Below are 27,945 nucleotides of genomic sequence, written 5' to 3' on the forward strand. Positions count from 1 at the left end.
TATTGTGTTGAAAGCTAAAATAGATGCACTGCTGCAGCATGTTTTGTAAAGTGTATAGGTAAAATAGATAAAGTAACTTTTTGTATAGCTAAATTGCTAAAATTTTAGATCCACTGCTGTGAATGCTCTTAGCTAGCTAGGCAACCCACTAGCGGAAATGAATATCTAAAATAGATAGAAGAAACTACTAATATTTTCTTTTCTTTCCTTTGGGGTTTGGAATGCATTCATTGCCCATTATTTATCATACATGACACGTACGTGACACGAACGTGACGTATGTTCAAGGTGTTAGTTTTGTATAGGGTGCTAGATGAAACTTTTTTTTTTTTTTTTTTTACCTCAACTTTCCTCTTTCCCTAAAAAGGGAGGGCACAAAAACACAAAACAAAAGGAAAAAAAACAAGCAAAACAAATCTTGACCAAGAAAAATAGAAAGGGCATTACTATATCCTTACCTTAATTTAATGGATCAACACATATAGAAATCAACTTGTCCTCCCTTTCTAATTCCTGTAAGATAGGTTCCCATTTGAGGGATAGCCTTACAAGTGAATGGTGTTGAAACCTAGCTCTATATAAGAATCAACTTTAGACTTAAGGTTAGAACTTTAATCTAGATTTTTTTTTCTTGCTTATTTGTGAGATTTTAACTTCTTTTTTTTTTTTTTGTATTTTGTTTATTGCTAATAAGAAAATTTAGCATTAACATCACCTACTAATCTTAACCTTTACAAATGAAGACAAATTCACTTAAAATCAAATTAATAGCATAAAATCTCATTCAACAGGTATTGGTGGACTACCCTTTGGATGTTCTCCAATCTCTCCTTAGCTTCCACAACTCTCTTAGATAGGTTAGAGTACTAGAACAGTAATAGGGTTAGTCTTTATCATTACAAGTCCTTCTTCTGTGGTGAGAAGCCAAAAGGCCCTCTCCTCTCATGACCCAAAGCTCCAAAAACACGTTGGAGGGCTTTTAGATCTCTCCCCAAAACATTCCTTCTCTTAGAATTCCAAAGTGATCCACATTCTCAATGCAACCTAATAGATTTTTCACATCAATTGTGTATTAAACAGAATATGCAAAATACGAAATAAAATTGTTTAAATGTGACCCATGCAAGTAAGGGTAAGAGAGAAAAATAGTAGTTTGACAATGACTTGATGACAATTGATACTTGTAGAGATAGAGAGAAAATGTATTTATGAGAGGTTTAAGTTTAATGGTGATATGTGATATGTTGCGGGACTTCTTCTTCTTCTCCCTTCTTTTCTTTTTTTTTTTTAGAAAGAGAGAGATCGAAGTATGCCTTTTTCATTTATAGACAAATATCATTAACTTTCTAAAAAAATATATTTATTTATTTATTTTAGATTGTTATATAAGTATAGGTTATACTATATATATATCTCGAGCCTTATGTAATTTTTTATATGGTTAGAAGGAAGAGTCTTCTCTATATAACTAAATTAGGCTCAAACTATAAGTTCTTACATTTGATTACAGATCAATTTAGTGTGAATCAAAATGTAAATTTGAACTAAGTTAGCCTCAAACTATAAGTTCTTACGTTCAGTTACAAATCAATTTAGTATTAATCAAAATGTAAATTGGAAGTTTGTTTACATAAATCAAGATATTAATTTTAAAAAAATAATTTATATTGATATTATATGATGCTAATAATTTAAAAAAAAAAAAAAAGATAGAATTCTACTCTAGCCTAATCTAAGTATATATGTGTGTGATGCTCTCTCCTGGAGACTTGAACCCTTGCATGAAAGGAATTGTTTGCACTTATTATTTTTACTCCTCTTAATTGTACAGTGTTGGGGCAATGATCGGGTTCAAGTCTCTAGAAAAGAGTTTCACACACGTATGTACTTAGATTAGGCTAGAATAGAATTCTAACTTGTATAATATATATATATATATATATATATATATTTGTTTATAGCTGTATGAAATATCCAAATTTGCTTTTGCCAAAATAATCCTCAAATCCAAGTATAATATCATTTTTTTAAAAAAGTATTATCAGTATGAAAAAGAATCTCAAACACGTATAAATGCTTTGCTAGTTATTCTAGGAATCAAGCAAAAAACAACGTAAGTGGATAATGGATTCTAATTATTGTCTCTCGTTTGCACACACAGAAAATTTCTTTTTTTTTTTTCTTAAAAAAAAAAAGAAAGATTTCTTTGTGTTTATTATTTGGAATTATATGATCATTTATCAAAAAAGGAAAATTCCAAATTTGTAGTTTTCATTTAAAAACAAAAAATCAGGGACATGACTTATCCTAGAACCCCACCCCAACCTAACAATGGGGACCAACGGAAAAAAAGAAAATTGCTTTAATAATTTCAAGTACAAGCAAAACACAGCAAGGTACAAGCACTTCACAGCAAGCCTGGATTTATTAATTTATTTTTGTTTTTGAGGTTATTTTTTGATAATTAAAATTCACAAAAAGAAAAAAATCAAAAACAATATTAGAAAGTTGGGATTTTCTTGGCTATAAAAGGAAGTTGTTACTTTTAAGCAACTGAATTTCTCTCTCCTCTTTCTAGATCTTCTCAGAATCTCCTAAATACTTGTATAGCTCTGAATTCCACTCTAAACTAAAGTATCAAATTTTAATGCCACTTCTCCCAGGAAACTAAAGGTAAAAATAGAAACTTTCAATCTTTATTTGCTAAAACTTTAAATTTTTTTTTCCTTTCTGATGGGTCTGTTTGATTTGTTAACAAGAGTTACTGTTTGTGATTTTTTAATGCAAACTTTGATTTTTAGATATACATAAGTTCAGCATGGCTTAGAAATTGAATTTGTTAGTTCTGTTTATGAATTTTCTTCGTTGCTTTAAGCTTTGTTTGATTTGCAAGAAAGTGATGGAAAAAAGGGTGTCAATATTTTATTGAGTGTGATTTCATCGATATGGGTCTTTGGAAGTAATGGGTTGCCACTCTACTGAACCAGTAATGCTGTTTTAGGCTTACTAGTGTTGATTTATTAAAAGTTTGGAAAACTCAGAGAACATGCAAGATTGGATTAAGATTGTATGTTGCTTTTCTTTCTGAGTTTAGTATTTATATGCTTAAAGAGAGCTCCAATTCAGGGCCATTAGAATTTTCTGGCTTTAGAAATTTTGGAGTTTTCTGTAGTAAAATTAAGTAGGAAATAGTTTTAAGAAAATTTTTATGTTAGATTTTTTGTTAAATCAGTTTATAAGCTGTAGTTTGGTGCAAGTTATTCCCAGGACTAAGAATAGTTTTTAATAATACTATCTGTTTATAATGTTTCCTCTCAAATTTTGAAGCCTTAGATTTTTTCATATTGAAAATGAAAATAACTTAAAACTTTGTAATTCAAAATCACATCATTTATATCCCTATTTTTTCTCTGCTACCAAACAGATGATAAAGTTGGATTGTTGCTAAATCATTTGCTTTGTCTCAGGCACAGTTTCTGGGTATGGATATTCTCTCATACAGTGGTGCGCCTTGCTCACATGTAGTAAATTTAAGGTTGGAATTGGTTTTGAAAAGTTCAGATTTGCATCAGTCAAAGCTTACTTTTAGAAAACATAAATTTAAGTGCACTAAAATTAATTCCAGATGTGGTTCCTTTAGATTGTACAATATAGATCAGTCTCTCTTAAAGCAAAACAGTCACCAGGGCAATTTTAGGTCATCAAGTACCCTTGGGGGCTTTAGAAATGTTGATTTAAAGGTCTCGAGTGGAAGCTATGATGGTTATGTGATTGATGGGAAAGAGGATGCAAGGGATATTTCAAAACCGGGAGAGTCAGAAACTAAGGTTGTAATTCCAGGCATGCCAGATGAATCTAATGGTGAATCTAGTGCTGCAGTCAGTAGTTGCTTTTGGGAATGGAAGCCCAAGTTCAAGGTACATTATGAGAAATCAGGGTGTGAAAATGTGACTTCCCCACCAGTGCTCTTTCTTCCTGGTTTTGGTGTTGGTTCTTTTCATTACGAGAAACAACTGAAGGATTTAGGACGTGATTATAGAGTTTGGGCAATTGATTTTCTTGGGCAAGGCATGTCATTGCCATCGGAAAATCCTACTCCTGATTCTAGTGAAGGAGATACATTGGAGAGGAAAGATTCCGCTTGGGGCTTTGGAGATGAAGCTGAACCGTGGGCAAGTGAGCTTGTTTACTCTATTGATTTGTGGCAGGATCAAGTTCGATATTTCATAGAAGAGGTAGCCAATAGCTCTGCAATTTTCCTCTATTTCCTTTCTGTAATGGTAGCATAGCTATTAAATTGGCATGTTTCATTAAAGTTAATACTCACTTCTACTATGTATAATTGCATCTGCACATAAGATTGGTATGTATTATATGTATTAGATTGGCATGTATTAGATGTGAACTTTTTTGTTTGGAGCATACTGTTTAGGCTATTTTCACTTTGATCAGGGAAGTTCACGCTGAATTTAAAATCATGCACCTCACACACCAATATACCACTTTGGCACCAAGCATGGATTAAGTTTGTATAGTTATATTTTTGCAAAAAGTATTATGTTCCTAGACAATCTTAACAAAACACTGTTCTGTCTGGAGTGAAGATTTGGTGAATGACACCTACTAAATTTTTTGTAAAGTTGGATGTTAGCTTTAAATCATTATGGGAATGGGTTTTTAACCTTTTCTTTGCCACCCCATAAACAAAGATATTGAAGCCAACTGGAAAAGTGTTACTCCCATGGAAGTATATTTGTTACCAGATCCAACACTATTACTCAACCCACAACATCTATCATCCACACCTCCAATATTAGCATTGTGGGTGCTTGCAAACACATTCACTAACTTTACTATTTCCAGTACACCACTTATCACTACAAGCACTCCAACCTTGTGGCTGGTAATTCTGCCATTAATTCCAGCATCACATCTGCCACCATCGGTAATGCTACAACCTGCAGCTACCACTGTGATGACACTACCAAGTACCACCCCATCTGCTACACCATTGCTCTACTAAGGCTGCATCTGCTTCAGTCAACCACATCAACCATGGCCACCATTTCCATTGCACTCATTGACACTGAAATCCCTCTGCCTCTACCACTGTCAGCATATTTAATCATGAATGCCACTTTTTTACTTCTGTCACATAGTGAATTGGCATGGTTCATTTTGTGGTTTCATAGACTTTTAGAAACAATGGATTATTCTGATGGTAGCCATACTTCTTGTGAAAAATAATCTTATATCCTTCCCTTTTTAATGAAGTGGCTAGCAAAAAGCGTACAGATGTCAGTATGTCAGGACTGCTCTCAAGTGTAAGAGCTGCACATTTTGGAAGTTGAGTGAATGACTACTAATTAATGCAAAAGAGGAATTATCCTCCTCTGATGTTAGGCTTTTCCTTTGGTTGAATCTCAGTAACAATTAACATAACATACAAAGGTATAACATTCAATTAATTATTTTTCTCATTAATATGTTAGTCTCTATATTGTTTTTGTGGGCAGCAGGAAGACAATGACATCCTTCACCATCTATCTATTACCAAAATTTCATGACAATCATCCTTTGATAACCATAAAGGAATCATGGTTGAGAGTGGATCTTTGTTGTTATTTCAGCTAAAGTAGCTTCAGGATCTTTAATCTTTAATCAAATTGATCTCCTAGATTTCAGATTAATGATATGTTCAAGTTAGTAGAAAACAGGGAAATAAATCAATCATTTTTCTTTCAGGTCATTGGTGAACCAGTCTATGTCGTTGGGAACTCACTAGGAGGATACGTGGCTCTATACTTTGCAGCATCCAACCCTCATTTGGTGAAAGGTGTTACATTGCTTAATGCAACTCCTTTCTGGGGATTTCTGCCTAACCCAATAACATCTCCTAGACTAGCGAAAATATTTCCATTGTCTGGAACATTTCCTCTGCCTTCCAATGTGAGGAAGCTCACAGAATTCGTGTAAGTTTAACTGATCTTTTACATCCTATGGTGTCCATTTTTGGATATATGTTCCTGTATTTCCAAGTCAGCTTGCCATGTCTTAAACCTATGAGCACCAGTGCATCGCATATAAGATCAGTAACCATCTGTACATGGGAATGTTATTATTTAATAAAAGTTCTTCACAAAAGTTGAAGTTTAGGCTTGGAGAGCAGAAAGTTATGGTTTTTTGTTTAAATCACTTGAGCTTGAACTGTTAATACATTCTTAAAATGGTTAGGTCCTATACTTAAGTTGTAGGAGGAAAAGCTGCTTCAGTTACTCTTATCTGTTTCCAATGTCTATAGAGTAACAGTATTTCAAATTTCAACATGTTATTTCAGTTGGCAGAAAATGAGTGATCCTAGAAGTATTGCAGAGATACTCAGGCAAGTTTACGCAGATCATACAACAAAGGTTGACAAAGTATTTTCTCGTATACTTGAGACAACACAGCATCCAGCTGCCGCTGCATCATTTGCCTCAATTATGTTTGCTCCTCGGGGGCAATTATCTTTTGGGGATGCTTTATCTAGGTGGGTTACCTATGCTCAACTGCTACAAATATTTCTTGTGTCTTCTTTCTTTTTCTTGGTCCAAGTTAGGGATTTCCAGTTCATTTTCATTTGTAGGTGTAAAATGAACAATGTACCAATCTGTCTCATGTACGGAAAAGAAGACCCCTGGGTGACACCTGTTTGGGGACTTCAGGTGAAACGGCAGGTCCCTGAAGCTCCATATTATGAGATCAGCCCAGCTGGTCACTGCCCTCATGATGAAGTTCCTGAGGTATGTAGTTTGGCACTCACTAGTTTAGGGTGTTCTTAGATAATGTTTTTAAAGAAATATACTCACATTGCAGAAATCAAAATTGTGGTAAAGGAAAATAAAAACTAAAACATAAATTTTTATTGAATAATAGGCTTGATTTTTTTTAAATCTTTCAATAAACCTAAAGCATGGTTCATATAGTTCATCAAAAAAAAAAAAAAAAAAAACATGGTTCATATAAAAGCTACAAAAACTTTTTAAAAAGTCAACTTTGAATTTATTACACTATGAAATTATACATTAGCTTCAAATCAAATAAAATCCTAATCCTGAAAAGATTGGAATAAGATATTTTGGTGTATTAAAATCACATTATTACAGCACTCCATGTTATGATTCTCTACACTACCCATAAAACCATGGGAATTTTTTTTCTACAAATCAGCATGTATCTTATCTTGATTAATGTTGAACATGATATTTGATTGCACTTAATATTTCCCACATTTGACACTTTAGTTCATATGAAGAATGTAGAGCAAGGAATGCCAATGCGCCCAAATAATAGTCTCAATGAGCTAGGGCCTTCTTGCATCATGATGTCCCTCAGTGGACCAACATGGTTTGGCTTCCTTTGGTCCTCAAGCATTATTTTTCTTCTTTTCTTTCCTTGGAATGATTATCCACAAACTTAAAGAAATTCTGAAAATAATGCTTGTCCAGTCTCATTTCTCCAGTTGGTTTTGGTAGATGCCAATGGGGAAAAAGAAAAAAGAAAGTGGACGTTGTTTTATGTTTCAGAGATGACACAATGATGCCACTTATTACTTGTGGAAAGAAGGATCTTACAGGATAAAAATTCATTAATTTGGTGTTTACAATCAAACTTGTATTCACTTGTTCGGAAGGTTTAATTGCGATTCATTTGCTGCAAAGGCCATAAATAGTTGACCTTGGTTAGCTTTATTTCCTTTTCTATTGTAGTACTTGGATCATTAACTGTTGTTGTCACACAGGTTGTGAATTATTTACTACGTGGGTGGATCAAAAACCTGGAGACACAGGGTTCAATTGCATTACCCCTTCTTGATGATGGTGAAAGTATTGACTACAGCATTGCTAGGGAGTTGGAATTTGTGAGAGATGGATCAAGAAAATCATTGAGTGTGCATTTCTTTGGCTCTAAGTTCTCTCTTTGGAACAGGATAAGCTCTTACATCAAATCTCAATTTGGGAATACAGATCTCAAATCTTGATACTGGCACCAACTTTGTCTTTGTTTTAAGCATAATGTATATCTATAAATGTAACATGTTTGTCATATACTGGTGTATTAAAGGAATCAATTAATGTATATCCATATTCTTTTAACTTCAATACTTGTTTTCTATCAAAAACAACTCTCCACAAAAGCCTAAACTTCTAAAGATGGTTGATTTTTGGTTAAGACATTGATGTATAGAAATAACTTTAAAAACTGATGTAGCAGGCTAGCAGCATAGGACGGAGTTAAAATGAAGTCAACCAGTATCATTGTACTACTAGAATATTAAGTTTAGACATTTATGTGTTTGAGTTAGCTTATTTTCTTTGGTTTAATTTGCTTAGATGGATAAAAATATAGTTGTACTTAAAAAAAATAAGCAAAGTTTTAAAAAATTATACAAGCCAATTAAAGCTAAAAATAAGTTAGCTAAACAAATCTTTACTCACCCGTCACCACCTAAGCAATCTTGACACATTCATTTGATTGTGACTTTTACACCAACATGCAATGTAGTAACATTGATCAAAGAAACTTTTTATGTCAAGAGCTTTATGTAGCGTTTTCAATAGCCATAAAAACGCTCGTCAATTTTATAGTTCAACTTTTAGCGTTTTCACTTTTTAATAGAAATATTTATGATTTAAATTATTTTTTCAATTGTTAAAATATAAAAATAAATAGTAATAATAAAATTATTAAATCTAATTAAAAATAATAATATTAATTTTACATACTAGTCAATAAAATCATTCGCTTTTTTACCTTCCACAAAGTACTGCTGAGCCTAGATTTTGCCGTTACCAAAAACAAACAGGTCAAAATTGTACCCGCTGAAATTGTGAACTAAATACCTAACGACTCTCTGGACACAAATATATAATGGGAAAATTCAAAAATTTACAAACTTTCCAAAGAAAACAAATTGCCCAATATGGTAAGGCTGCTATCCAAGACATTTCGCTCTGTCAAAATCCCTAACCCTAATCCTTCAAAACCATGCCCATCCTCATCATCATCATCATCAACAACACAAAAAACATCACAAGTTAGATTGAGCTCAAGATCATGGTCGGTCTATCTCATTCTCTCCACCAACACCCCCATCAAAACCTACGTTGGCGTCACCACCGATTTTTCTCGCCGGTACTTTCACTGATTCATGTTTGTTCAAGAGGAAAAAAAAAAATTGTTTATTTTGAAGGGTTATTTGATAAATCTGTTGAAAGTTGTTATCTGGGTCGATCTTAGTTTGTTTAGTTCTTATGCTCAAATGGGGTTTTTTTTTTTTTTTCTTTCCCAATATATATGTTTGATTGGATATAAAAGTATGCAAATGTGTTTAGTTTTGTAATTCTTGGTGTGGCTTGCCTATATGGCATAATGGGGTATTTGGTAAATCTGTTGAAAGTTTTTATCTGGGTCAATCTTAGTTTGTTTAGTTCTTATGCTCAAATGGGGTTTTTTTTTTCCCAATATGTATGTTTGATTGGATATAAGAGCATGCAAATGTGTTTAGTTTTGTAATTCTTGGTGTGGCTTGCCAATATGGCATAATGGGGTATTTGGTAAATCTGTTGGAAGTTCTTATCTGGGTCAATCTTAATTTGTTTAGTTCTTATGCTTAAATGGTTTTTATTTTATTTTATTTGATTGGATATAAGAACATGCAAATGTGTTTAGTTTTGTAATTCTCGGTATGGCTTGCCAATATGGTGTAATGGGGTATATGGTAAATCTGTTGACTGGGCCAATTTTAATTTACTGGTTCTTATGCTCAAATGGATTGTTTGGAATATGTTTGATTGGATAGAAGAGTATGCAATTGTGTTCAGTTTTGTAATTCTCGGTAGGCTTGCCAATTTGGCAAAATGGGGTATACGGTAAATCAGTTGAAAGTTCTGGGCCATTTTTAATTTGTTTAGTCCTTTTTTGCAAATGGGTTATAAATGTTTTCAGTTTTATATTTCACGTTATAGCTCTCTCTAATATGGTATAATGGGTTACTTGATGAATCTGGTGAAAGTTCTTGTCTGGGTTAATCTTAATTTGCTCAGTCCTTTCGCGGAAATGGGTTGGTTTTTATATATTTGATTGGATAAAAGAGCATCTAAATATGTTTTGTTTAGTTGTTCTTCTTTTTATGGCTCTCTAAAATAGTATAATAGGTATTTGCTGTGTTAAATTGAACTAACTTAGGCAATTAGCATTTTTGTATGTCCCCATTGGGTTATTTGGTTATGACTCATCTGAGATCTTGCATAATTTTGTCACCTGTAATTGGTGACTGAATTATCTAAATCCTGAATTCAATTATATTTTGTGGTTAAATATGTTGGTTTGGCACAGCACATCTTGAATTATTTGGCACCAGAATTTGGAGTAGGTGAGTGAGTTGAGGAGAAAATCTTGATAATCTGAGTTTAAAAGAAAAATAGGATAGATGGGGTAAAGTAATGTGTTTTTTGAAGAGGAGAAGTAAAAGAAGGATACTTTTTCTGTTTGTTATTAGTTTAAGCATTTAACATTCTACTGGGTCTGGGTATATTGGAAATAACTTGTTAGAATCATTTAAAAATGTTCCAGAAAATTGTAATAGGGAGCATCTGAGATTTCTACGAGATTTTTCCCAAAAATTATTTATAGAAATATTTATTCGCTTTTCTCATTGGGTGATTTGGTGATTCCATTGATAAGCATGTTTGCAAAACATTCGCAAAAGGTTCCTGAAAAGCTAGCTTATATTGAGAAAATAGGTGTTAGTTTTACTATTGCTGAAGGGACGACAAAGTTTAGAGACAAGGTGCGGGGGATTGTGAGAATAAGTTGGATTGACAAGTACACTAGTAGCAGAAGTTTGAATTGTTATAGAACAGTGAAATAGGAAATTTTTGTGGTTGGAGATCCACTGTACTCATGCCCGCAAGAGTCGCTTCTTTGTTTGTACAGCAAGCCTTTGGAAAATCCTTCCAGAAGATAAGTTTATTCAATTGATTTGTGCTATATATGCAAAAGGTATTGGGAATCAGAGGATCATCTTCTTCTTTTCACAGTATGCTGTGCAGAGGATTCTGGTCTTTTACTTTGATTGCTTTCAATTGGGTATTTCATTGTAGAGTTCGCATGGTCGTTTTGGTGGCAAAAGAAGAAGGTTAGCTTGGAAAGTAATGAGCCTTTGTGTTTGATGAGAAATATTTGGAAGGAAACGAGTTTTGGAGGGATTGAGTGGCCCCTACACCAATTGGAGTCACCTTCCTCAAAGACTTCTTGTGCCTCCCTTGTGGGATGGCTGTACCCATTACTGCTGCTTTACTTGATTTATAGGATTTCTTTTTTCCTGCAAGAGTTGGAGCTTGCCTGCTTTCCAACAATCATGACTTTGTATACCTCCTGCATATGCAATTAGTGTTCCCTTTGGCACTTTCTATAATATTAAGGCAAAAAATGAAGAACAAAAGAATTTGGAAAAGAAAAAGGGAAAAAAGGGGGGGGGGGAGGGGGTTGTGGGGGGTAAGTGTAAATGATTGATTACAGATGTTGTGCATTAAGCACTCACACACACACAAACTGCAAAGGTTTTACTTTTCAATCACACTAGGTACCTGCAAATTTTGCCTCCTTTTAACTGTTTGAGGGCCTAGTCTAGCTTGTATTGATGGTTCTACTGGATTTCAGTAATGATATTAACATATTTGTCACAGTGTATTCTTGTCTTAAATATAAATTTTTGGCCTGTGGGCTCTTCCTATTGTTCATAGAAGCTAGAGTACAAGGAACAGTATTCTTCATAATTAGACAAGTCTAATTAATATTCATTTTGACAAATTGGAACCTTCTGTGTAGACTGAAACAACATAATGGTGAACTTAAAGGTGGTGCAAAAGCATCTCGTTCAGGAAGGCCATGGGTATGTGCATGCATTATCCAAGGTTTTAAAGACCAAAGTGAAGGTATGTTCTAATTTTTGAGATTTGAATACCATGTGCTTTTCTTTTGTTTTCTCTTAACGTTTACTATAGAATATAGATAACATCCTATGAGCTTATGCTGTATCATATTTGTAAAAATTTTATAAGAATATTGAAAAATTTTCAATTTCTTTTGGTCCTAGTATTGCTTCTTAATAGCTGCATTTTCCTGGAATGCTTATTATCATCAGCTCAAATAATATGCAATTCTATGAGTTTGGAAACTATGTCGACATGAAAAATTTCATACGTAATTCTAGAATATACCTATCTTTTGTTGCTCATTTCTGGTTTACTTCAGAAATGTTCTGCTTAAATTTTTTTTTTTTTTTTTTTTGGGTTTTTGTTTTTGGAAATTACATTGAAATGATGCTTGGATTATAGTCATTTGATGAAAGAGGCAGAAAGCCGATTATAGTAGGTAAATGCCATGTAATTACTTTCACATGGTTTAATGATTTTGCTAATTGCATAAACTGCAAAGTGACTAACTGTAGATGATCTCTACCCATACATATATCACCTCTTCTTTGTATCAAGTATTGGCTTTCTTTATGATTTGCTATCTGTTTTCTGAGTCACTCTAATTTGAATTGTTGTGAAATATGATAGTGTTTTCAACTTGACTAGACAATTCTGTAATTTATGTTCTTAATGACAATAAATTCTTCACTGAGCACAAAAATTGCAGTCTTTTACTTCTTCACATTATTGTTACATTAGGGGGTGGCCGTATTTCCACACTAGCTTATGAACACTTGTTGACAGTTTCTGCTAAGAAGCCGTAAAGTTTTGTTTGGCATATTGTGTATAGCTAATTAACCTGCTATGATTTGTCAGACAATTGTTTTCATAACCTTTGCTAGAATTCACAGGCCCTTTATCAATTTCACGTGACTGAATAATGATTATTGTCATTTAGTTATTATGATGTCCTTTATTTATTTTGGGTCAAATATCTTTATTTAGTCATAATTTAGTCTTGTTTAATTGACATATAATCCTCTTTCTGTGTTACTATCATATTTGTGTATAATTGTATGATAAACCGATTGGAGCTATCATATTTGTATATAAACCCTGCCAATAAAATTTGTATCCTTTCTAGCTTATCATACTGCATCTTGAATTGAAATATTGCTACATATTTGGTCAATGATAAAATATTGTTTGGGGTTGTTGCATCTGATTCTCCTTTTTCTCAATTGTTTTTGTAGCTTGTGAGTTTGAATCAAAATGGAAAAATGTTTCGAAGAAATTGCCACGTAAAAAGGCAAATGACGACATGCCAAAACACTTAGATGAGAGCTCACTTCTATTATTGCAAAAAAGGCAAGCAGCTCTAGATAGAGTTAAAGGTTTGCTTGATTGTGGTCACCTAGAAATTGACTGGCAATTGAATCCTCATTGACAAGTAAATGTCATTTTTTAAATTAATTTTTTATAATAAATTTAAATTAATATATTAAGCTATAAAAAAAATCTTGTAAAATTTGAGGTCATACTTATACATGATTGACAGCATGTGGCACAAAATCATTGTATGTATATTTGATTCTATTTGTATTGAAATAGGGAGAATGACCATGTCTAGTTGTGAATCACTAAAATGTACCATCTCCCTTGTACTCAATAATGAGAGAAAAGAGCAAAGTACTTTTTGTATTGTATTGCGGAAACAACAAAAAATGAATGTTCCAATGGTCATCTGTCATACATACCTCATATAAACTTTGAACTAGATGTAAAATTGACATGTTTTAGTGGTTATTATGTCTAGAAAGTATATTATACATATGTCACACTTTTCTTACATATATGTGAAATCCACACACATTGACTTAGCATTTACATAAATGTGAAAGTAATGTTGAGATGCCACCTCTCATGTGGTTTTCTCATATTCACTGTATCTCGGTTGCTCAATTTAAGTCAAAACATGGAATGTTTCTGAGCTCATAGCGTGTATCTTGCTAGCTCCATTGTTGTCAAAACATAGAATGCGAGTTTTGAACGGCAGTTATGACATGACATATTGTCAAAACTGAAACCAATTTCCAAAACTGCAATTATGACATGACATATTGTCAGATCTGAAACCAAATTCCAAAGTCAAAGGACCCTGTATTGCAAGGAAAATGTTTCTCTCCAACTGGCTTTATTTCATGACAGTTTGGTTTGGAGCCTCATAGCCAAAATTTCAATCCTTTCTTTATGATTTTATTCGTAGCACTTTCAGTTTTCCTAAAAGATAAGAAAAAATTACACTTTATCACCTTAAATTATACTACATATTACACTTTATACCATAAATTTTTTGAGTACACATTTTGCATCCTAAACTATGATCTTTTTTATACTTTACACTCCGACATTAAGTTTATGTTAACTTAGATGGAAATTCAAAGTTTAGAGTGTAAAGTGTAATAGGGAATATAATTTAGGGTGGTAAAGTATAATTTTTCATTTGTTTTTAATGGATTGAGAAGGGTAATTAGGTATTTTCACATAATGTCATACTTTTCCATCCAAGTTAATATCAAACTTAACATCTAAGTGCAAAGTGTAACAAAAGTCATAGTTTAGGGTGCAAAACATGCATTCAAAAAGTTAAGAATGCAAAGTGTAACATAGGGTATAGTTTAGGGTAGTAAGGTGTAATTCACCCAAAAAATAAATCCCTTACAAGAATTCTTCAGATTTAATATTGACAGATTCTTATCAAGTTGGTTCTTAATTGTTATCTTTCCCATTCTGACTGACTAATTTCTCTTTGCCCATACCATGGTCCATGACCATCGAAAGAGCTAATCTAATCTTTCTGTTTATGGTCATGCCCTCTAACAACTTGAAATGAAAATGGTTTGTTGAATTAAGTGTTTAATAAAGAAGTCCAACATGGTAGCAGAGTATATCCAGATTTGCCATCTGCGTGCTACTTCTACTATGGGGGTCAAAATTTTAGGGTAAATTTATTACTTAAATTGTAAGCGCTGAAATTGAATTCAGCATTTTCAGACGTTTCAAATGAAAGTCTAAACTATAAAAGTGGGTGATAGTTGGTTTAATTAAAATCGTTGTCGTCAAATAAGAGATTTTGGGTTTGAATCCGTCTACACCAAAAATTAATTGGTGTCTGGGCTTAATGGCAAAGCAATCATTATAAAGCGGATGTTATAAGTTGAAATTTTATCTCATATATATATATAAAAAAAAAAAGTCTACGTTATAAAAATGTTTCAATTCAAAGTTGACGGTGATGCCATGAATGAAAAATGTAAAACGTTTTCTAAATTCTATGATTTAATGTAAAAACATCTATGAAAGTTTGAGATTTAATTTGAAACACACTGAGAATTTAAAATGTGTTTTACTCAAAATTTTATTATGAAATAAAAGAAATTATAAAAGAAAAAAAACATTATATGTTTAGATTTAGTCATTTTGAACACAATTAGCCATTGTTGTTAATTGCAAGTAGATGAAGCAGCTTGCTATTAGGATGGTAATCTGCAAGTGGGTCATAATGTTGATTATTTATTAAAAACATTTATAATTCATATATAATTCAGGCATCTCTTGCTGCCAACTAAAAGAGGAAGCAAACATTACAGATGTTTGATATCCGTGACCTTCAACGTGATTTGTGGGTCCAAAAAAGATTTAATGGATTTTTACGGGATTTAGTTCTAGAAGAAGCAATTTTTTAACCATATAAAAAAAACATAGGTCCATCATGATATCATCATCGTGACGGACGGGTTTAATACACTTAACCCGTCACCTTCAAAGTAGACACATATTTTTATTCCAAACTAAGTTTGACAACTTAAATCTATGAAAAAGACCGAACCAATTGTCGTGATTGAATTGGTTAGCCTTCAGCATTCAACATAACTGCATAATATTTTTGTTTTCAACAAACCACTTGTCTCAAGTAAACTTAGAAACAATCACACAAAATTTTATTTTTTTTCAACAAGTGAATGATTTGTATCATTCAATAAGACCAAGAAATTAAAAGAGGAAAATGTTCTTAGCAGAAAGGGAAAAAGTCTCGGTACTTGACTTTGAGTTTTTGACCAACATTGTTTATGAGATGTTGAAGAATTTTTCCACTTTACTAATTTTTTATTTACCACCGTTGCTCACGTTTCCTCAAAATAATCTAAGTAAGCACTAAAAAATATTTCTGAGCAAAACGGTAATTATTTGTGATAGCAACATGTAAGTGCACAATTTGTACCCGGATCCAAACGCGTGATGGGTTCAAACCTAAAGAGCCTTATACAATCAAATTTGTAGAGCGTCGGCTTGAAACCTAAGTTTTATGGATATTTGACAATAGATAAGCGGGCTAGAATGCCACTATCTACACAATCAATGGATAAGAATAACAGAAATTCCCCTCAGACATAAGCCGAGGATGACTTGTATTGCCTTTCTTTCTTTGAACAATAAATTACAATTGAAGAAGATCTATCCCTCCCCTTGCTTTTTCCTTCTCTTTTTCCTTTTACATCACTCTTCCTCTTCCCTTCTCCTTCCACGTGTAGCACAAATCAATAATTCAGATCTTTTTCTTTCTCCACCGCCCTCTGGAAGTCCTCAAATAACAGCTGTAAGGCTAATTGGTACTATTTAAATGTCATTTTTCCATTAATACGGTCAGAGAAGTATGTGCAGGGTCTTTAATGTGGTAGTAGCAACTTTTTTTCTTGATATTTCTCATACATTCTTCCTCTCTAAAACTACGTGGAACATATCTTTATGGTTATAATTTTTTGTGATAGCAACACCCCCACATAACCACCTACTAAGTCAAAATCCTATTTTCATCATTTTTAAAATTTAAAAAAAAAAAAAAAAGATTCTTTTGTATTGTAAATAAAGATATCTTTCTTTGTATCATTTTCAAAAAAGTTGACAAACTTGGTGGGAAAAAAAAAAAGGGTCAAAATCCTATCATCAAAAAAGATAAGATAATTAAAAATAAAAATAACCTACCCAGCCAGAACTATATTTTTACATAATAAAAGAAATTTTAATACAATAAATTAAATCTGGCCAGTTGTGACTTGTAATTTACCTTCCTTAGATTGACAACAAACAGGTATTAAAATTTTTAAATAAAAAATAAAAAAAAATAGATAAATAGAAACCTGATTTTAAGGGGGGGGGGGCATTAATTCGTACATTTTGCCATCAAGAAGAAAAGGTATTGAAGACAAATTCTACCTGTAAGTGCACGATTGTACCCGGACCCAAAAACAAGTATTGGGCTCAAGCCCAATGAGCCTTATGCAATAAGATTTGTAGAGTATAGATTTGAAATCTAGGTTCGGGATGTTAGAAGTTTGATTAGCAGGTTAGAGTGCCATAATCTGTGCAAATGATAAACAAATATGACAAAGAGACCTTCTCGGACGTAAGCTGAGAATGATTTGTATATATATTCTCTTTCTATGCCCAAGTTTACAATTCTTAGTTCTTTTTTAGTTCAGGAGCCGATCCCCCTCTCTTTCCTCTCTCGTCTCCTTATATACTTCTTTCTCTTCACTGTTCATCTACGTGTCATAGAAATCTTTCCCTTAGATACTTGTCCCATCCACCACCTTCTTGAAGTCTTTAAATAATAACAGAAAGGTTGAATTCTATTCTTCAGAGGTCATTTCCCTATTAATGCGGCCAGGGAGGTAAATCAGGGTCTTTAATGTGGAGGTAGCAGCCTTTTCCTTAGATATTTCTCTAACATCCTTGCGTCTAGAGGGTGCTTGGATCGACCTCTTACCCACCAGTTATTTCCAGAATTTTGCCTTTAACCCGCTTAGCAAGCCACAGGATTATCGCCGGGCATACCCGAGGATGCACTCCTCCTCGGACAGCTCCTTGGACCTTTATAATGCAGACAGACTCGTGGGCTTGGAGACCGTGATCAAAAACAAACTGATACCAGCCAATCAGGCCCAAAGCCCAAATGTTTATTCAATAGCTTTTACCCCCCACACTACCAATACCGATTTAATCATTTTCTATCTAAGGTGAAAGGTCACCTACTAATACTATTATTATTGTATATTCTTGTCAAATTAAATTTCGACATTCTAACTTACATTTTTTCGGATATATATTTATACACACACACACACACAGACCATCCACAAAATTTTTCATTGAGAAACAAATACAAATATCACTCATGAGTAAAAAATGACCATAACAAGGAGCGAAATCTCCTTCTATATATCAAACGAAGGATAAAACAAGGAGTAATGCATACACAAAATATTTTCAATAGTTTTACAAACGGCTAATATGGCAAATTCTTACTAGTTCTAATCTGAACCCACCACTAATATCACATTTTTCCTTTGTTTGTTCAACTACATCATGACTCTCGCAATCCAAGATATAGGCAACAAAACTATGTGTAACACACATGTTAATATTATGAAAGGAAAATGTAAAGGGATTATAAGTTTCACAACAACAAAAAACTACAAACTAATATGATACTAAATGTAAATGGCGTCACTTCAAAAAGATAATAAATGAATATTTAAATTACTTTTTATGGTTATTGATATAAGATAATAAATGAATATTTGAATTAATTTTTATGGTTATTGACACAACACCTATTACTAACATCACTCTTATCATAAACATATTGTATGTGCCAAATGTTTGTAGTAGATATCTATGTTGAAGCAAAATAAAATTCTTTGTACCATATTTTGTGTTATGCATGTAACCTGATAAATGTGCAAGTGACTTTCTTAAGAAACTCGCCTAATGCAGCATACTTTTCAAAAGCTCTTTCATCAGCCTTAAACCGGAGGAATGGAGGAAAAAACAGCCAAAATGAGGTAATGATCACAAATCCATTTGTCAAAGGACCCGAAATCAGCCAAGGTAAACGAAACCTACTAGCAAAAACCACCTCCTTCAAGACAATCTCAATGACCAAACACAAACCATGTAAAAGGAAGAACCATATGACCTCCCATGAGGGTTTGACGAGCCCCATGTAATAGAACATAAGCTCATGCATGAGCCTCGAAACCACAAATGTGGCAAAGAGTTGAGCCCACCTCTGGCCAACGACACATGTCACCATGTGATGGGTGGGATTGTATACACTAAGGCGTAGGATATTGTTGACCATGAGGTTCGATCTCCTACCCCAAAAGTCTTGTAGTGAAGTGGTGAGGTATAGCTCATTGAACTGTGGTTCAAGCTCTATTCCTAGTAGGGCTCGAGCCAGGGTTGCCGCAATGGCTAAGATGAACTTAAGGAGAAAGTATATGTGAAAGCAATAAAGAAGCATTATGACTTTTGGATGCATATAGTCATTATAATCATATAAACGTGCCAAAATGGAAAAAAGGATACCCTTTATGGCATAATTAAGAGGGGAGACATGCCTTTCTTGGGTCTTTTTAGAAGTAGGGTTTTCTTTGTTTTGGCCATTTAGATGTGACATAGGTGGATTTTGGGTTTCTCAATTGGTTTTGGAGGTGGGTTTTCTTTATTATGGCCATTTAGATGAGACTTTAATGTAGAAGGGTTTATTTTTTTGGGGGGTGTGTTTTGTTGGATCTTGATGGGAAGGCAAGCAAGAGCAACAAAGCGTCCAAGAGAGATTGATGGGTCAGAACACAAAGAGCCTCTACCAAAAGCAAAGAGTAAGAGCTTGAAATTAGCAAGCCAAACAATGAAAAAAGCAGTTGTGCTTCTAAGATGAATGGAATGAAGGTCAAGAGGAAGAAAGATAAAGAGACAAACGAATGGAAGAACACAAAGGAGTCTTGAAAGATCTTTGGAGACAATCTTACTAATTGCATAGCAACAAGAAAGACATACCAAGATTGAGAGCCATACCTTTATGAACTTGTTTATCTCACCTTCCATTGTTCTCCTATATCTCTTTTTCTTCTTGTTCTTGATCTTTGTAATGTTTGTGGTGAAGAAATGAATATGAGATCCAAGACCAAGAGCTACACAAAAAAATGTTTGATGTACATAAATGAAGGCAGCTTATTGAAAGGAAAGGATTTTCTCTCTTTAAAAGGAATAAAAAATTGTTTTGGGCCAATTAATAAAGATTGAACATGTAAAATGATGACCATAAAATAAAGGGAGAAAACTTGTTATTAGGGATGGCAATGGGGCAGGGCGGATTCGAAGGATGAGGTCTTCGCTCCCGCCCGCATGGTTTTGTCTTACCCCATTCCTGTCCCGCCCTAGACAATGAAATTTTTTTTGTCCCATCCCTGCCCCTTGGGGCCCCGCGAAGCCCTACCTCATCCCGTAAAACTTTACTTCTTATTAATTTGTCCACAATTATTATAATTGTTTTTAATAAAACTTGTTTTGTTAATAAAAATAACTTGAAATTATAAATAAATTTATCTCATCAAATCAAACTAATTTTTAGCAAAAATTGAATAATATTATTAAAGTGTTTAACAAGACAATATCACAACAACAAAAAAATCGCTTAATAAAAAATCAATGATTCAATAATATATAAATTTTCTAATAATAAAGACAAAAGAAATTGTTAAAATTGGTACTTTATTTTTAACCTTGCTAGAGAGAGAGAGAGAGAGAAAAAGAGCAGAAAGCCTTGTTGCATAGAATAAAATAAAATGATGATATGTTTGTTTATATAGTAGGATTTTAGAGTATGAAAATTTTGTAATTTAACCCTTATCAATGCGGGGAGGGCGGAGCGGGGTGGCTTGGGTCTAAAAAGTCTAAACCCATCTCTGCCCTGCCCTGTGATGCGGGGCTAAAATTTCACCCCATCCCCACCCCACCACCATTACGAGGTGGGGAAAACCTGCGTGGGGTGAAGCAGGGAGGGATGGGTCAAGCGGGGCGGGGGAAAATTGTCATTCCTACTTGTTATTATTAATATTTATAAGAACATACAAGATTAGCAATTCATAGGACATTACCTAAGGGTTTCCATTTTCATTAGATCACAAACAAAATAGTTATACACAAAAGATGGGCATCAATCAAATTCTTCCACTTTGTTTATCTACTCACGTCTCCTCTTCGCTGGTCCATCTGCACATCTATTAACTTTACGATATATGTAACGTAGATGGATACAATTCATTCACACGCTAGCAAATTCCTTTAATCACAAACTAAAACAGAAATATCATGTGTTAGTGCACCATAGGTTGTTAAACAATTAATCACAAGCTTTAAACCAACTTCTAAAATAATATATTTATACCCAAGTTGCCAAACTAAATTTAAACCATATCTAACAGCCCATAGTTTAGCAATGATATTTGCTGTAACACCAATTTTTAGAGAAAAACCTCGCACCCAATAGCCACAGTAATTTGCTTCACTGGACTGGCAAGGTAGTAAACACGTAATGCTCAAGTGTAACTGTGTAAGGTTTTGTGTATAAGATGGGTAAAAGCAAACTAAATTCTTGTCTAATAAAGACCGAAGTATTCCTTTAGAGCCATAATTGCCATAGCCCAAAGACCAGGATAGTTCTCTCACTAGTCCAATTATATCGATCAACTTTGTCTGATATTGAGACAAAGGCTGACCTCTAATCAGCTCCTGTACCAACTCATGAAGATGTTAGGCTTTGCTTTTTCTTTTCCTTTTTTTTTTTTAATGCAAATGTGTATGTATATATATTTTGATGAACATATATATATGGGTTCGGTTAACGTGTGTCCTTAGGGCACACATTAACAAAATCCTATATAAATATATATATATATATATATATATATATATATATATATAATTTACCATTTAAATTTTACATGATCAGTAAAATGTAAACTAATAGTTTTCTTTTGTTTTACTCCCTTCTTTTTTTACCTTAATAAAAGAAGTCATGACTATGGTTGTCAAAATCCCGATCTAGATTCTAAAATCTTATGATTTTATGATCCCACCTATCTAAAACAATCCGGATCTTTCAAGGATCTTAATGATTGTTCAGGATCGGTAGGATCATACGATTCTGACGATCCCAAATGACCTTGGTTTCTTGTAATCTTCTTTAACTTGACAGAAGACTCAGTTAGACCTAAATAAATAATAAAATCCTAATAGACCAAGTTTTTCTACTCTAATGTAGAGAGTGTGTTAATTGGATCTAAATAAAAAATATCCTAATAGAATGTCACATTTTGAGGTTTTTGGCCTCTTTAAATGATGCTTACAAATGGATGTAGTAATGTATGGTAATTATATCAATAATTGTATAATTTATATGATTATTTAACATACCAATGTGTATTTTTTTTTTTTTACTCAAATAATGTAAGATCTTACGATCCACGATTCGATCTTACGATTCACGATCCGATCTTACGATCTATAATCTCACCTACATCTCACAATCCTACGTAGAATCTCAATTTTGACAACCTTGATCATGACTCATACGATAACAAGTTAAAAAGGCGATACATCTTACAAATAAAACTTAGATGCAAAAAAATTGCATCAGCTTCATGTAATGGTACATGCAAAAATAGACATTTTTAATTGGTTAATTTACAAATTGAACTTTTTAACTTTTTCTAAAATTCAATTTAAAGGTAATTCTTTAATTTTATTTTTGTTCAATTCAGTTATTTAAACTTTTAAATTCATTTAATTCGGCCCTTCGGTAGTCCCTTTAGTCTACATCAGAATTGCATGCATTAGTAGTGATCCTAAAACAAGGCATTTTCGTTTTTTTTTTTTTTTTTTGCTAATAATTGTAAATGAACAAAAATCATCTTTTAATATTATTTATATATATAAAAAAAAGTAACTAATTAATAATTTAATAATTCACATACATAAACGCAGACAACGTGGTCCGCAAATAAAAGAATTGAATAAGCCCACCCCAAAACGTTGTCGTCTCGCCTACAACATTCAACAACCCTTTCGTACCAAAATTTTATAAATAAATAAGTCCAAATTCAACGGCCAGTTCACTATTCTGAGTCCAATTTTTTTTTTTTTTTAAACCCAAAATAAAAAATGAAGAGAATCTTAAAGATTGGGACCATATATAGCCATTTTTATTTAGTCAATTATATCATTGATACACGAGTCATTTGAAATGTCTTTTTACATTTAATTCCAAAAATCACTAACACCAACTAAGTTAAAATTGCGTAAATTTATATTGTAATATGCATGGTTAGTGTTCACGTACATATCTATTTTTAATTCATTCTTTACTCATACACAAAAAGAGAAAGATAATTTGAGAGAGTAGTAAAAAATTGATAAAAAATAATATTCTAATTAAACATAATGTAAAATAGATAATTTTATGTAAATATTTTTAAAAAGTGATCAGGTAAAATATAAAAAATAATTTTTTTTTTTGAACAATCTAATGTGAATGTTTTAATGCTGTACTAATTCTAGGTCTATCTAATAATATTATAGATGATTTATAAGAAATTGTAGTAGGGACTTTCTTGATGTTTCCTATTTTTTTGTGGCTGAGAGCTTGGAGCATTCTCATTAAGAATGCTAAATGCTATAAATGTTAAATTTTAACATCAAGTTTGTAAAAAGTACCAAAAAGCAAGTTACAAGAAATATGTTAAACTTTAAAAAAGAAAAATAGAAACTAAGCTACAGTGAGCTTTTGTTAAAGACATATTTTATGTAGTTGGCTAATCCTTTGACAAAACGCACTTTACTTGTATTTGGGTAGATCTAAGATGTGTTTAATACTTCAAAGAACATGTTGTTCAAGTCTAGTATTAAAACCATGAAGATTGGACCAAGAAACAAGCGAAGAAAAGGTGTTTACTAAAGCTGGCCACCTGCTGGACAGCTGCTCGACAGATGCTATCTATCGAGGTTTAATGAGGCTTGACAGATGCTATCTATCGAGGTTACGAAAATCAGAATTTTCAGATCTGATTTTTGGGTCAGGCTTTTGTATTTGTGTAGGGTTTCTTTTCTCACAACCCTATGCATATATAAGGCTTATTTTAGAGGCCGTCAAATAAGAGAATGCAACGAGAACATATGAAAAAGGTGACCGAAGCCTTATTCTCTCTGAAAGAAGCTACTACGTCTTTGCGCCTTAAGGTTTTGTAACCAAGTGCTTCTTGATCTTCATTGTTGATGAAGTGAAGAACTTTGCAACCAACATCTTCTTCTTTAGTTGGTGATTGAAGTCGCGTACTGGAATCCGCGCAATTGGTTAGTCATGTATTGGGATTCATGTATCAAAGGGTGGCGTTCATATATTGAAGAGTTCAAAGGTTCTGAAGCGGTAGATGGATTTGCTGTGAGTTCATCTACGGGGATTGTAGAGTCTAGGGACAAAGATTTTGTACTAGATCTAAAACTTCTCTTTACTATAGTGAATTGCTTTTTGGGAAGGTTTCCCCCCGGTTTTTTACAGTGAAACTGGTTGGTTTCATTGGTTTTCTTAGGTCATCATATCTTGTCTTATTTATTTTTCTGCTGCACTTAGTTTTGACATGATATTGATGTTTGTTTGTTTTAACAAGTTTTATACATAATAAATCTAATTAACAACTTGGATTTAAAACTTGTTAATTCTATTAACCGGTGTCTAAATTTCCTAACAGCTTTCAAAGATGAAAGCTCACAGTAACTCCAATCTTAAAAAAATATTATTATTTTAATATTTGTGATGGAAAATATGGTTTGTGTAGTTGTTCATTATTATTTTAATGAGTAATTTATATTATTTAAAAGAAATGGTAAAAAAATAGAATCTTTGATATTAGATATATTGTAAAATGAGTTGTTAAAATTAATAAAGTGGCTTTTTAAGATACTAAATGCTAAAATTTTAAAAACCTTTGATAGGAATGCTCTAATGTGGTTGCCCATGCATGCTTTTACCCAGTGGGCTCTTTTTTGCAACTGGTCTGGGCTGGAAGCCCACTCCAGGATTTTGCTGTTCTCTTCTTCAATAAAGAGGTACCATTCAGGGGGAAAAAAATTGATAGTCTATGTTTGAAAATTTAAAAAATAATAATTATATTTATTCCTCTAATTATGTTGTGAAATTTGAGGTCACACTTACACATTGTTGATAACCTGTGGCACTAAATAATTGTATGTTTATTTGATGCTATTTGTATTGAAATAGGGACTGGCCATGTCTAGTTGTGAACCACTAAAATGTAACATCTCCCATTTACTCAATAATGAGAGAAAAGGGCAAAGTACTTTTTGTATTATATTGCAGAAACAACAAAAACACGAATGGTCCCAATGGTCATCTGTGATACAAGTAAATTCCAGTTAGTTTAATTAGTAAAATCTTTGATGATTATATAAGATATCTAGAATTCAATCATCGCCTACACCAAAAACTAATTAGTGCATTAATCTGATAATAAAGAGCTATCATTAGGAGTAAATGTCATAGTTTGAAATTCTCTAAAAAATAAATGTCATACATAACTCATATAAACTTTGAACTAGATGTAAAATTGACATGTTTTAGTGGTTATTATGTCTAAAAAGTATTTTATTCATGTCACACTCTTCTTACATAAATGTGAAAATAACATTGAGATACCACCTATCAAGTTGTTTTCCCATATTCTCAGCTGCTCAATTTTAGTCAAAACATTGAATGTTATGACATTAAACCAAATAGCGTGTCTTGCTAGCTCCATTTTTGTCAAAACTGAAACCAAATTCCAAAACAGCAGTTATGTCATGACATGACATATTGTAAAAACTGAACCTGAATTTCAGTTAACTAAATTAGTAAATTTTTCGATAGTTGTATAAGATATGGTCCTCACCTACATTAAAAGTCAATTGGTGTCTTAGTCTGATAATAAAAAACTGCCATTAAGAACAAACCTCATAGGTTAAAACTTTCTCAAAAAAAAATTCTAAAATCAAAGGACTTATTAGTTTTCCTTTAAAAAAAAAAAAAAAAAAAAAAGGTTCCCCTAGAAGAATTTTTCTCCATTTGGTAACAACTTATTGAAAGTTTTTAAGTAACCTTTTAAAAATAAAAAGTATACATCAACTAAAAGTTGATCCTTATAAGCTTTAGTGAAACAGTTAACATATTCTCATCAAGCTGGTTTTTAATTGTTTTCTTTTCCGTACTGACTGACTAATAAAGAGCTAATATTTCTGTTTATGGTCATATGCCCTCTAACAACTTGAAATGAAAATTGGCAGCTGAATAAAGTGTTTGATAAAAAAAAAAACCCAACATGGTTGCAGACTATATATCCAGATTCACCATCTACATGCTACTTCTGATAAGGGGGTCAAAATTCTAGTGTAAATTATATTAATTGAATCCCATAGTTTACAAGAGGAAAGTAAATTTAGCTTTTTCAGAAATTTCAAGTTAAAGTCTAGACTATAAAAAATGTTTCAATTCAAAGTTCAAACTATTAACCCATTTATCTGTGATGCCATGAATGAAAATTGTTTAAACAAAATAATATATGGCTACGTCAAGTTGTCAACACAATATTGTTTTAATTCAAGCCACACAATATTGTTTTGTTTTAAGTATTTCCCATTGATGACATCATGCATAATGGATTCATAATTTGAATTGAACGTTTTCTAAAGTCTATGATTTTATGCAGAACGTCTATAAAAGTTTGAGATTTAATTTGAAACCACCTTCGACTATGGGAATTTAAAATGTATTTTACTCAAAATTTTATTATGAAATAAAATATATTATAAAGAGGAAAGCTGTTTACCCATGAGGAAAAACTCTTGGATTATCCAATAAATGGTTATGGCGGATAGGGTCAATCATTTTTAGGAGTTTGATGAGAATTGTTGTAAAGTAGGTTGTGGCAACTTTGCAACTTGAAATTAATTTGAGTGAAGTTCTCCTAAGTAATATATATATATATATATATATATATATATATATATATATATATATATATATATTAGTTATTTTGAAAAAAAAATTAGCCATTGTTTTTTATTGCACGTAGACGAAACATCTTGCTAATTAGGATGGTACTCTGAAAGTGGCTCATAACGTTGATTATTATCAGAAAGATTTAAAATTCATATATAATTCATGCAGGGCCGGCCAACAAAATTTGAGGCCTAACGGAAATTTTATATGAGATCTTTTTATATGTAAGCATTAATTAAATAAATTTACATAATACCAATCAAATTAAGATTAATTTGATGTAAATACAGAAATTGATGAATAATAATAATTAAACTAAGGTTAATTTCATACAGATGATTGAATATCATAGTTGAACCATAAATTTAAACAAAAAGAAATAGAAAAAATATTATTTTTTTTAAAAAGAAATTTACTTTAACTTGGATATATAACTATGCATAGTTAAGTACAGTTGTAACCTAAATTTTAATTTATATATTCTTTTTAAGAGAAAGAGATAGATAAATATTATTTGGTGCGTGGTTTTGTAGGATATTAGTTTACAAAAATTAAGATCTCAAACTATTAGAGGAGATTAGTTATCATTGATGATTTATCACATTTGCAGCATTTTTTTTTGAAACATTTTAGGGTTTCAATTGGTTTTAATTTTTATTGATCTCCTATTTTGGAAGTCTTGTTAGAAATGAAAAAGAAAAATACTACAGATACTGCAAAATATTTACAATATAATGTGATAATGACTGTAATTGATAATTCAACAACTTAATTTATTTGTGTTTGAATTAATTTTTTATGTGATTGGTAACGTGTTAGTTAAATATAAACTTAAACCTATAGTAAAATTTGTGGTATCTTTAACTTCACTTTAAAAAAAGTACCAATTATTTAAAAAATATTATATTTTTATAAATTTTTGGACCTTTACAAATAAAGATGAGGCCTTTTTTTAGTAGGAATTTTTTTTTTTTTGGTTGGGGGGCCTTAGGCCTAGGCCTAAGTTGCCTTGGCCTTGAGCCGGCACTGAAT

General features: G+C 32.3%; 3 protein-coding genes across 3 annotated transcripts; 2 read left to right on the top strand and 1 right to left on the bottom strand.

Annotated features, from left to right (window-relative positions):
• The first annotated feature begins 2,538 nt into the window (after positions 1 to 2,538).
• LOC142617687 (pheophytinase, chloroplastic) lies at positions 2,539 to 8,141 on the top strand. Its single transcript, XM_075790641.1, has 6 exons — positions 2,539 to 2,673; positions 3,468 to 4,235; positions 5,746 to 5,972; positions 6,338 to 6,529; positions 6,626 to 6,782; positions 7,781 to 8,141. Exons 2-6 carry the CDS (start codon positions 3,483 to 3,485, stop codon positions 8,018 to 8,020), a joined length of 1,569 nt encoding a protein of 522 aa, XP_075646756.1. The 5' UTR covers positions 2,539 to 2,673; positions 3,468 to 3,482; the 3' UTR covers positions 8,021 to 8,141.
• Positions 8,142 to 8,913: 772 nt separating this feature from the next.
• Positions 8,914 to 13,636, top strand: LOC142617603 (structure-specific endonuclease subunit slx1). Its single transcript, XM_075790509.1, has 3 exons — positions 8,914 to 9,174; positions 11,872 to 11,978; positions 13,214 to 13,636. Exons 1-3 carry the CDS (start codon positions 8,963 to 8,965, stop codon positions 13,405 to 13,407), a joined length of 513 nt encoding a protein of 170 aa, XP_075646624.1. The 5' UTR covers positions 8,914 to 8,962; the 3' UTR covers positions 13,408 to 13,636.
• Positions 13,637 to 18,738: 5,102 nt separating this feature from the next.
• Positions 18,739 to 19,910, bottom strand: LOC142616939 (acyl-CoA--sterol O-acyltransferase 1-like). The gene is made up of 2 exons (XM_075789676.1): positions 19,535 to 19,910; positions 18,739 to 19,484 (listed from the first exon to the last, which is right to left on the bottom strand). The coding sequence occupies exons 1-2, from the start codon at positions 19,908 to 19,910 to the stop codon at positions 18,739 to 18,741; spliced, it is 1,122 nt and encodes a 373-aa protein (XP_075645791.1).
• Between the last annotated feature and the right edge of the window lie 8,035 nt (positions 19,911 to 27,945).

The sequence above is a fragment of the Castanea sativa genome, chromosome 11, assembly GCF_040712315.1.
Source record: "Castanea sativa cultivar Marrone di Chiusa Pesio chromosome 11, ASM4071231v1".
Classification (NCBI taxonomy): domain Eukaryota; kingdom Viridiplantae; phylum Streptophyta; class Magnoliopsida; order Fagales; family Fagaceae; genus Castanea; species Castanea sativa.

Bases quoted from the DNA above. Each gene is read 5' to 3' on its own strand.
- LOC142617687 (XM_075790641.1), top strand. From the start codon at position 3,483: ATGGATATTCTCTCATACAGTGGTGCGCCTTGCTCACATGTAGTAAAT. The intron at 4,236-5,745 runs GTAGCCAATAGC...TTTTTCTTTCAG, and splicing joins TTCGATATTTCATAGAAGAG to GTCATTGGTGAACCAGTCTA. The intron at 6,530-6,625 runs GTGGGTTACCTA...TTTCATTTGTAG, and splicing joins TTTGGGGATGCTTTATCTAG to GTGTAAAATGAACAATGTAC.
- LOC142617603 (XM_075790509.1), top strand. From the start codon at position 8,963: ATGGTAAGGCTGCTATCCAAGACATTTCGCTCTGTCAAAATCCCTAAC. The intron at 9,175-11,871 runs GTACTTTCACTG...CCTTCTGTGTAG, and splicing joins ACCACCGATTTTTCTCGCCG to ACTGAAACAACATAATGGTG. The intron at 11,979-13,213 runs GTATGTTCTAAT...TTGTTTTTGTAG, and splicing joins TTTTAAAGACCAAAGTGAAG to CTTGTGAGTTTGAATCAAAA.
- LOC142616939 (XM_075789676.1), bottom strand. From the start codon at position 19,910: ATGGAAGGTGAGATAAACAAGTTCATAAAGGTATGGCTCTCAATCTTG. The intron at 19,485-19,534 runs ATAATAAAGAAA...CCCAAAATCCAC, and splicing joins AAAGTCTCATCTAAATGGCC to CTATGTCACATCTAAATGGC.